General features: G+C 38.7%; 1 protein-coding gene across 2 annotated transcripts in view; it reads right to left on the reverse strand.

Moving 5' to 3' along the window:
* Positions 1–12071, reverse strand: part of TBCD (tubulin folding cofactor D) — a 204487-nt gene that overhangs the window by 13707 nt on the left and 178709 nt on the right. For both annotated transcript variants that reach the window (XM_075014908.1, XM_075014907.1), the window contains exons 34-37: positions 10728–10849; positions 9498–9575; positions 1085–1174; positions 1–88 (exon numbers count right to left, since the gene is read on the reverse strand). In XM_075014908.1, the coding sequence (XP_074871009.1) occupies positions 1–88; positions 1085–1174; positions 9498–9575; positions 10728–10849 (378 nt within the window). The remainder of the gene's footprint in view (positions 89–1084; positions 1175–9497; positions 9576–10727; positions 10850–12071) is intronic.

The raw sequence follows: 12071 nt of genomic DNA on the forward strand, positions 1-12071 counted from the left end.
CACAGGAAATGGATGGCAAAGAAGAAGAAACAGTTGAAATAAAACTTTCTTTCTTATGTCACCTTGAAACTGAATCATACCACAAAACCTAGGAAAATCAGAATACATAGACCTTGAGTGGTGGCCTTTCACTAGTTAGTCACAAAGGTATATTTTATTGTTGGGGTTAATAATAAAGATGTAGAAATAAAATAAATGTTTTGCTCCCCTCATAAAGGCTTACATTATTTTCTAGCCACTGTGGGAAAGCAAACACTGAAGGAAAGTACAGTAAAAATTGTCAATGGTTAGTAAACAATGTCTGGGGCTCCACACTGCTATGCCAAATACAAATATGGGTTTTAAATTAAACAGACAGCATCAAAGAATGTGAGTGAAAATCACCACAAAGTGAAACACGTTATCACACAGGGAAACAAGGACACTGTGTAAGCTAATGCCTGATTTGGTTAGGACAGTACAGGTATGTAAGTTATGGTTGATTTTAAGCTTTCTAGAACACTTTCAGATGCTAGTGTAGAAAAAATTAACTGGTTGTAGATTAGGAGCACTGACACATTGAGTCAAGAATATTCTACGTATATCCCCTGCTTTCATTCCAATTTCTGCAAAGGAACATCAATCCAGACTAAGGTCACTGTTGATAATTATATTCCCATGATTTCTCCTGCTACTCTAGCCTTAGTTTTCTCTGGAGCAGAAGTACCCACATTGGTTTTGAGTTCTACTTCACAAATAAGACCTAGGAAGATTTATGTGATTATGTTTATTATCTAGCTCCCCTGAATGAAAAAAAAAAAAAAGAATAAATTCAACCCACCCATTAAGGCACCATCAGTTAATCGTTTGGATTGGAAATACCTGAGATGAAATCTTTATTGATGCGTTGTGCATGTTAAGTGTTTTAAGGAAAATCTCTTGTAACGACAACAAAAACTTTCAGTTGCATTCATTTGCTTGGGGTTACAAGTAGATTTCATACCAAATAGACAAAACAGAATAATACTCCAATCACCACACCCCAATTCTCTGTGCTCAGAAGTTGATTTTCTCCATTACATGAATTAGAAAAGTACCAACTCACACTGCAATGCTGGAGCGAAGTTTTTGAATATCTTTGGATTTCTTGATCTCTTCTTTGCAAAGTGTAAGTAACTTCAAAGAAAATGGATGGCTGACAATATTAAAAAAAATTATTTTTGTTATTAATTTGATAAAACCAAACAGAATTCTTTTAGGTTGACAGTATGTTAAAGTGTATTTCTAAATGAATACAGCTGTCATGGAGGGTGCCACATTAATAGTACTATTCACAGATCAAACACAGGACAACAATAGAGGAAACTTCTCCCACAATGCTCTGCTAATATGAGTCACCCCTTTCTCGAAGGACCTCTTTACTAATGGTGAGAATTTATTTCAACCTCAATGCATTCTCAGTCACTCACATCTACACTGATAAGTGGAAATAAATGCTAATTGTTTTGTGCTGTTAATACTTATCTACTGAGGAAGTGAACTATAACCAAACTCATTCCATGTATGCCCCCAAACAATTAGATGCCAGGTCTTGTTATTACTTCCAACTTGTGCTGGATTAGCAGTGGCAAAGGAAGAAACAAAACGTTCTATATCCACATAAAAACCTACTTCTCTTAAGCATTGCTCTGTTAGCTAGCCTTTAACCATCCCACAGTTTTAAAATTCATCAAAAACTTTTTTTTTTTGCAATATTACAAGCGACAGCAGTTCTCCAAAGCTTTACTGATAAATGCAGTAGAGTTTGAAGCCATCCTGAAATGCAGTAAACTCTCTGATATCCAGCAACCCCGGGACTGGGAGGATGCCAGATATTCAAATGTGCCAGGCATGCAGGAGGTTCCAATACACTCTGGGTTGGGTGCCACACCACATGAAGAGCCACTCTGGGCAGCTCAAGCATGGCCGTGCCACAGGAGGACCCACTCTGGGTGGGACAGCGGAGGAGCTGCTGGCCGCAATGGAATGCTAGTTAATACAGAAGTCCAGTTATCTGAATGACAGTTAAGAGAGAGTTTACTGTATATTTAGTGGGTTTCTTTCCATACGCAATATGGGAAATGCAGTTCTCACAGCTCTTTCCCAGATGCTTGCACAAACAGTGTTTTATAGCCAGTTTGTTTATATTTCATTGGCTCTTAGCATTTATCTGTTGTGTTGATTTAAGCTGTAGCTCTAAAATAAGATTAAGCTGTACAATATAATTTATCTATTTTGCAACACTAAAAGATTATAGGAATGGCAGGAAGTTATAATTTCCATACAGTAGGTGTCCATGTGCTTGACGTTATTTTAAAAGGAAATCAGCAAACTACTGATGTAGTTATAATGAATTGGTTACGTTTTACAAAGTTAAAACCTAGTGAGGAAAATAGGAAGGAATACAAACTCTTTCAAATGAAGTGTAAAATATAATCAAGAAAGCCAAAAAGGTATTTGAAGACAGCTAGCCAAAAATTCAGAAAGTAATAGAAAATAAATATTTTAAGTTCATAAGAAGCAGGAAGCCTGCTAAACAACTAGTGGGCCACTGGACAATTGAGATGCTAAAGGAGCACTCAAGGATGATAACGTCATTACAGAGAAATTAAATAAATTTTTGCATTGGTCTTCATGCCTGAGAACATGATGGAAATTGCCAAACCTGAGCCATTATTTTAGGTGACAAATCTGATGAATTATCCCAGATTGAGGTGTCAGAGGAGGTTTTGGAACAAACTGCAAAACTGAACAGTAACAAGTCACGTGGGCCAGATGGCATTCACCCAAGGGTTGTGAAATAATTCAAATATGAAGTTGCAGAATTACTAACTGTGGTTTGTAAACTACCCCTTAAATCACCTTCTGTACCATATAACTTGGGAATTGCTAACGTGATGACAATTTTTAAAAAGGGCTGCAGGGATGATTCTGGCAATCACAGACTGGTAAGTCTAACGTCCCTTCCAGGCAAACTGGTTGAAACTATACTAAGGAACAGAACTGTCAGACACGTGATGACTGATCCTTTGGGCTCCTACTGGAGCATAGGGCCTTCAGAGTCATTCCATATCCTGCGATCCTTGGCTATTGTCTTGATTTGATGCCACGTTAAGCCAGCTGCTTTTACTTTGTCCAGGAAACCTCATTGCCATATTGGTTTGGGACATCCTCTTTTCCTCTTTCCTTTTGGATTCCCTTCTAATACTTGTCTCGTGGTACATTCCTCGCTGTCCTTACTCAGGATATGGCTTGCCCATTGCCATCTTCCCTTCTTGATCTGGACCTCCACTGGCTTCTGCTTTGTTTTGGTCCACAAGGTTTTGTTTGGCATTCTATCATACCCTTTTAAATGGAGAATATATCTAAGGTATTTGTTCACAAATGTCTGAATTTTCTTAATATTGCCACATCACCAAGCCATACAGCAGCACAACTTTCACGCAGGAAGTGAAAATACATAGTTTGGTTCTTGTTGAAATGGCTCTTGTACACCAGACTGGTCGTAATATGGCAAAGGTTGGTAGTTCCTTTTGTATTCTCGTACTGATGTCCTCTTCGGTGCCTCCCTTCTTGCTGATAACACTCCACAAGTATACAAACTGGTCAACATCTTACACTGCTTTTCCTTCAATTGTAATTTCGCTTTCCTGTCTATTATTAACGTGCACCAACTTAGTCTTCTCTTGACTGATTTTGAGGCTTACTCGCTCAACTGTTTCCTTTGGGCATCCATCTTCTTTTGTATATGCTCTAGTTTGTCTGGAAGAAGGGCTAAGTCACTGCAAACTCTAGATCTTCAAGATTCCTGAGTTGGCATATGCTGTTTTTGTGGCCCAGTAAGACACATCGATTAACATAATTTGTTGGAGAAAAGTCAACATGGTTTTTGTAAAAGGAAATCATGCCTCATCAATCTACTAGAATTCTTTGAGGTGGATCAACAAGCATGTGGATGGGGGAGGAAGGGAAGCCAGTGGATAAAGTGTTCTTAGATTTCCAGAAAGCCTTTGACAAGGTCTGACTCAACATTCGTAAGCAAAGGAAACTGTCATGGTATAAGAGGGAAGGTCTTCTCATGGACTGATAATTGGTTAAAATAAAGGAAATAAAGGGTAGGAATAAATGATTAATTTTCAGAATGAAGAGAGGTAATTAGTGGTGTCCCCCAGAGGCCCATACTGGGACCAATCCTATTCAACATATTCATAAATGACCTGGAAAAAGGGGCAAGAGTGAAGGGGGCAAAACTTGCAGATAATACAAAACTCCACAAGACAATTAAGTCCAAAGCAGATTGTGAAGAGCTTCAAAAGGGTAATACAAAATGTCAGATGAATTTTAATGATGATGAATGCAAAATAATGCATATTGGAATACACAATCCCAAATATATGAATACAATGATAGGGACTGAATTAGCCGTTACCACTCAAGAGAGAGTCCTTGGAGTCATTCAAAAAAGCAAACAATGTTCAGAATCATTAGGAAAGGAACAGAGAAAATGACAAAGAATATCTCATTGCCTCCATCCAAAGTATACCCATATCTCGAATATTGAATTGGGAAAAGTTTACAAAGGAGCAACAAAAATTATTAGCGGTATGAAATAGTTACCATATGAGGAGAGCTTTGTTAAGACTGGGTTATTTCAGCTTTCAAAAGAAACAACTAAGGGTGGCTATGAAAGGGGTCTATAAACTCGTGACCAGTGTGGAAAAAGCGAATAAAGAAGAGTAATTTACTTTCCCCCTTAACACAAGAACTAGGGGACATCAAATGAAATTAATAGGTATTTGGTTTTAAAATAAACAGAAGGAAGTACTTTACACAATGCATAGTCAACCTGTAGAACTCCTTGCCACAGGATGTTGTGAAGTTAAAGACTATAAAAGGGTTCAGAAAAGAGCTAGATAAATTCATGGAGAATGAGTCCATCAATGACTATTAGCCAGAAAGGGCAGGAATGTTGTCCCTAGCCTCTGTTTTTCAGAAGCTGGGAATGGGCAACAGGGAAATGGGACACTTGATCACTACTGTTCTGTTTATTACCTCTGGGGCACCTGGCATTGGCCACTGTTAAAAGACAGGATGCTGGGCAAGACAGACCTTTGACATCACCCAGTAATGCTGTTCATATGTTCTTATCTAACTTGGAGCCTAGGGTGGTAAGTTCTGTGGCACCATCACAGCCCCAAGTAACATCAACATTGTTCCATCCCTGCAAAGAGAATGAGGCTGGGGAGAAAAGTGTACATGTGTGACACATTTGAGGGGGATAGTGTAAATGCATTAATTCTTGAGTTCATGTGTATCTATGTCCAAGACTATATGCTTAGGAAACTAGGTAATACCCAGCTACCAGTGTATGGCTGCGAGTAGGGTGGAATTGTGTGCGTCGTATATTAAAGACTGAGCATTTTTTTTCTGTGCTGGCAAATTACACAAGGCTAATTCACAGATTGGCTGGCAGTTACAGGAGTTTAATTACAGTATCTGCGGTGCGTGCCTGCCTTTCAGCACAGGATAACAGCAACATGGTGAATGAGGTGAAATTCTAAATTGATTCAACAATACAGACATTGCTGAAGAGCATTGCAACAAAGAAGTCAATTGGAACAGAGCATCTGGAAAAAATTTAGTACATGTAACCTTATGTGCTGCATTTGGTGTTTAAAACAGACACACTTTCCTTTCTGTCATCTGCCAATTTCACATTTGTAATAACTAAACCTAACCTATGTGTGATCTTAGATGACTCAAGTAGTTTGGCCTCCTTAAAGGAAATTGAGAAAATTCCTTCTCCTGTGTGGGCATGGCGCCAACAGAAACAGAAACAGTATCTGGGGAAAAGAGATCAGTCTGAAGTCTTTACTTTATGTAAATTGGGCACACGTGTTGCTGCAAGAAGAATTTTTGTTTTAAGGTGAGCTGCCTTTCAATTAGATCAGTCATGACATTACTTGGGGTGGTCTTGAAATCAGAGGAGAGCCATGCTGTGTCCTTTTCAGCTCAGGCTCTATTAAGGAATGGAATTACCACTACTTAAAGGAATCACCAGTTTTAAAATCTAAGAGTCACATCAGTAATGAAACATGTCACCTTATGGCACTTCATAAAACCTTCTGCAAACTCTTATACAGGTTGAACCACTCTTGCCCAGCAACCTCAGGACCAGACCAGTGCCAGATGAAAGAATTTGTCAGACCATGGGAGGTCAACATTATCTAGCAGCATTACCAACACTTCCACTGCTTAATGGGTTTTTAGAAGGCATTTAGGGTTAAATTAGAGCTAAATAACAGCACTGAACACTGACAGCCAGGACTGGGGGCTATAAACAAACTTTATGGAACCATGAAAAACTTGACCACACCCATAAATGGCTCTTTGGCTAACTAAAACCATGCCAGATTAAGGATGTTGCCGAGCTAGAGACATTCAACCTACATCAATAGTTTTAGAAATGAAAGGTCCCAATAGCTGAACATACACAGACACTTATGGGATGTTCCCAAGTGCACAGTATGCCAACAACAAGATGGTTTGAGTCTATTCTGTTCAAACTTAGTAAGTGATGTGTGTCTAAGTATTTTTAACACTATTGGTCCAGGAATTAGGTATTTCTTCAGTGAAACTACTCCCGTGGGGCAAGAAATTCAATCTGGGCCAGTGTAATACAGCCCAGTTCTGCAAGATGCCAAATACCCTCATTTCCGCCTAACATCTTGCAGGTTCAGTCTTCAGCAAGCATTCTGGAAACCCTGGCACACCAGCCTTAGAGGATAATGGACTTTAAAACCACTGGTGAAATGTGCCAGCCTTGGCCTCTGCCCCCATTCCTGACCTAGCAGCCTGTCAGAATTACATTATTCTTTGCCATGAAGAAGAATGGGGAACAGATCATATGAATTCCATACCAATTCACAGTTTTAAATGGGCTAAAATTCAGAGTTTTATTAAGCAGTGTGCACCTCCACAAAAGAACCATCACATTTCAATGGAAAATACTGCATTGCAGCTATCAGAGAGGAAAAGAGGAGACTAGATCGTGAACGAGAACTGGCATGCAGACTTTTCATCTCAATAGCCCACATTCAAACCTGGCCAATGACACCACCAAATGAAAGTTGTTACTGGCAGCAGTTTGGTCACTTAGGAAAAGACTTGGTTCCTGCCATTCCCTATTAAGCAGGTGTCCATCTTGTAACTGGCCTCCTTGTTGGCAGCCTCAGTAGAGGTGCAAAAGACTGAATGGATTTTGAAGATTCAGTTCCACTCTCAACCCTACAGGGTTGAATCACACTGACAGGATAGTTCTGGGGAAACTGCCAACTGATGCATTTGTCCTCTATGTAATAAAGAGTCCTCGCATTGTTAGCCGAGCACATTTCACAAGCATTAAAAGTCCTTTAAACTGAGCTTTGAGAAGGGCTTTCCACTGTCTTTTCCAAACCCAGCTTTAGGGAGGAATCTTGTGCACAGGCAAGAAAATGCACTCCAAGCTGTGTTTCTGTGAAGCAAGAATGACATCCAGTGGCAATTCAGGCTAAGGCAAAGTATTTGTGCCCCAAAGGGTATCAAACAATTAATCCATTTGCTATTACTTAAATGTGGAACTCTGCAACAATTTGCAAAGTATTTATCTGCTCCAGACAGCTAATATTTTTTGCAACTACTGTTGGAGAGAAAAAAGGTGACCTAATGTAGGCATATATATCTCTTTCTTACTGTAACAGAATAGAAGGTCCGTATTTGCAAAATGCTCACTTTTTAGAATTTAACAATAGTTAGCTGAAGACTAAGCAGTCATTTGCATCAAAATCACAGGTGTCAGATCATTCTAAAAACAAGAGGATCATACCATGATGACCACATTAAGAAAAACTCCAACAGTAAATTTTACAGGCTGATATTCCAAGTTCCAGGCTCTTGAGTAAAAGCTCCAAAGTTCAAATGTAATTCGCTGTATTTAACATTTTTCATGGTAAATAAAATCCCTCAGCCCTGTAATTCTTAGCTGATTTTGTGGGGCACATGTTGGCATTAAAAATGAGACAAAGCATTCAGCTCTGTGCATCCAGCACCTAGCACTTGGTATACTAATTCTAGCTCTAAAATTGCAGGCTGCATGTTACAGGGCAGTGTGTCCACATTTCAGTTGATACATTTTGCACTGTATTTGCACATCCCTTTTTGGGACATTTCCTCAGCTATGGGGGCATAACAGTGGTTGTGCTCAAGAAATCCACTCCAGCAGTCATACACTCCTATAAAGCAGTGTCTTCCCATACTGCAGGGCATCAAACATAAGTGAGCCAGGGCCAGTATTTAACTATATCTTAACCACCTCAGAAATGTTGTTTTCCAGAATAATCAATAAATACTGCAAACACAGGACAGCACTCTGGAAATCTTTCTAGCTCACTTTGGGTTTTCAGTGACATCCTCTAAGCTCTTCCTACATGAATTAGGCCTGTGTTGCAAGATAAGTGAACTTTCTGGAACTTCTAAATGAGGATGGGAGAGGCATTAATCAGATTAACATATGGTTTTATTCTGCAGGAACCATAGGGATTTTTAATAGTTAATATTCCAATTTCTGCCATTTAGAAATATGCTATCAATTTAAGAAATATACCCTATACTTGTAATTGGAAATATTCACAGAATTAAACTCTTCAGACCAGGAGAAACTTTTGAAGTGCATTTACTGTGAGAGATGCAACATTAAAATAGAGACAACTTTTTAAAATAGATGCCAAATGCACTATAAAATTGCATATAGCATCCTGTGTACTGTACAGCTCTGCCAGGTATCTGCAGATGTGCAAATATATTGCTTTTCAGGCTCCAAATGGAATTCTTATTCACATTTGTTCAGTTCCAAGGTATTACCTTCCCGAATATTTAACTCTGACTGGAAACTTTGGGCCTTGCCCTGCAGCTCACAGAAGAACAATTTGACAAAATGCCTCCGCTGGCCTTTTCCATAGAGAAACACTGGCAATGAAATGCATGGTAAACAATATATTTATTCTCAAGAATATGTACATTTCTGGTTAGTTGCTCACTGGATAATTGCAATTCCATGGAAATTTAAACAACATGATTAAATTGCTTAATATCCAGATTAACATGCACCTCAGTCTAAGGCAGCTCCTGCTTCGCACTACCATTATATGTACATTATGTTAGTTTGTTGCACAATTTTAAAAAGCACACAGCATATTGTCCAACCAAAAGTCTCCCAGTAATTGTAATTATCAGGATTTGTGGTGCATTTTTCAGCAGGAAAAAAGATCTTCTGAGAAAGGACCACTGTAGAAATGCAGATGATCATATTTTGGTTTTAAGAACACTCGCATTCAACCAGTAATAACATTCTCACTAGTAACACAACACAAACATGTACATTAATGAAAGCAGCAGCTATCCTTTCAGTGTCTTAATTTCAAAGCGGAATAATTAACACTTACTTCTCTTCCATGGTGAAAATGTCAAAGCAGCCATTGGCCAGCATTTGGTCCAACATCTTTAGCAAGGGTACAGACACTCTAATGTAAAAAGAAAGTACACACTCTAAAGACATTTCTTGGCACAAATTTTAATTTATCCACTTACTTATATAGGAAGCAAGGGGTGGGATGGGGGGGAATCTTCCATCTACATACATCTATCTAAATTAGAATTCCACTCTACCCTTGGGGAAGGTTGCTAGGCTACTTGTAAATTGGCTAAAATCATTCTCTCTGGCTCAGACAGCTGCATTCTGTTACAGCCAAAGGGAAGAGGATGATCACCAACTAGTGTGGGTGTAAATCTTTGGAGGCTGGAAACACAACTATAACTTGCAGGATAATTTTTTATGAATCTTAGGAATGCACTTCACTGAGTTTATTAAAATATGCCAATACTTTTAATTTTACCTAGTTACTGAATGGATAAGAGCATGGGTTAGGCATCAAAACAGCTGCACACGCATTTTCAGCTACCACTCCTGAGTTAACTACAAAACTGACACCAAAATTGCTGCTCAATTTCATGAACAGGAAAACAAACACACTCACAACCATGTTTTCATAAGTGGGGTTTAGGTGACTAACTCTTGCTATGTAAAATAATCTGGTTTTTCAGCTGCTCTATTTTTATGTTAAAGAGTTACAATCTGCATATTCCTAAATAAACCCTTTCTAAATACATGCAGCGCATATGTTTTATCACACCAATATCAGCACTACCAGGCATGACAGCAAGCACCTGTAATCCAGCTACTTGAGAGGCTGAGGATGTCAGATGGTTTAGGGGTTCTGACCTATGCTAACTAGACGTCTGGTGTCACTGACATTCTGGCCAGTGGGTGGCTGGATGACTGGCTAAAACACCATGTCTGACATATGATCAGCATCCTCTCTGGGAGGGCCGATACCCCAAGTGATCGAAGTGATCATCAGCTCCCCCTGAATACTGCAACACATGAAAATACTACAGCTCATCACATAACTGCAATAAGGTAAAAGCCTCCTTTTTTACATGGGATACTGTACCATAATTCTGTCTTTTCTGGGGCTTTAGTTCCTGTTGAAGATACTCACTTTCTTCCCCAATAGCTTAAAACATCTGCATGGTTCAACCTGAGACAACTGGTCATAATCCGCAATCTGCTCAGCGCAGGTTGTTTCAACTAACTCCATTATGAGAAAGATTACCGGTCATTCAGCAGGTTATCCTCAAAGACCCGCAGCAATGTTGCACAGAAGAGATTCATGGCACGCCGATCATTTTGGATTTTTTTCATATAGTCGAAGAGGCTCTGGGCTGAATACCTGACCTAGAAAAGATAAGGAATTCAAGTGAAGCAGTGTGCACAACATACCTGGCTGGAGCTGAAATAAATAAGATATAAACATTCATGAAATGAATAGGTTCATCCTCACTGTTTGAGCTGCGCATTTTTACTATGAAAAAGATACTCCTTGGCAGCAAACCCAACAGTGAGTGTATGAACTCACTGCCAGCATTTGACAGGAAGAGAGGCATTTCACTTTCCATTTAAGCTGTATTGTTTTTACAGTAAAAGACTTTAGAGACTTGCCACTATAGGAGCTTAAACCAACAGGGGGAAAGGAAGAAAAACTGAGTGCAAGATTAACATTTAGATCAAAATAACCCAGAAAACCCATTACGGTGCTTTTATGCTTCAAACTGAGTGCAAAGCCCTCGTTGACTGACTCACTTGCACAGGCATCATTGGCAGACATGCATGTGCACAGGAGCATCAAGGCTGCAGAGTTTTAGACATATACCAGACAGAATTAGTTTTCAAATACTTCAGCCAATATATAAGTAATACCTTTCCATAAGGTGTTTTGATAAGTTTTACGAGTAATATATACCACATTATAAATAGCATACCATAGTTCCTCCAAATTAGTAGAAATTGCACTGTCTACATATATATCTTGTTCATACCAAGTAATTACTGAGGTAGGCAGTTTCAAAACTAATAATCAAGCTTTGACAGAACCGTTGTGTAGATGTTTGTAAAAACCAACTGCCCACAAAGAAAATATTAACTGAATTGTAATTTAAAGGAGTTTCTTCTTGTGCTAAAAGTATGCTATATATGCTTATGTTTAAGGACCTCACAGTACACAAAAAGATTTATAGTACAAGACATTTACTGAAAAATTCAATACCCAATTAATTATGTCACACTGCATTATAACAAAATATTTGCTAAGGAAAGAAATGATTCATGATTGCAAGCAGTCCCCTTTCTTTAAATAATTTTTTTAATAAACCAAGAGCTTTCCCTATCCAAACATTGCAGAGGGTGACATGAAGAAATCTGTAAAGTCTCATGGAAATATTACAGAAAGCTTCTGTCTAACTATACATTTTTCAGCAACATTCCTAACTTACATTTCATACCAACTAATTTCCAGCTGTCTCAGATTACCACCATAATTTTAAGAAAGCTAAGTCCCCAGATGTTTTTCCCTGAAAGTCTCAAAAAATTAAACAACACAGTTTCACAGAAACGTCATTAA

The sequence above is a fragment of the Carettochelys insculpta genome, chromosome 20 (genome assembly GCF_033958435.1).
Source record: "Carettochelys insculpta isolate YL-2023 chromosome 20, ASM3395843v1, whole genome shotgun sequence".
In the NCBI taxonomy this organism is placed as follows: Eukaryota; Metazoa; Chordata; order Testudines; family Carettochelyidae; genus Carettochelys; species Carettochelys insculpta.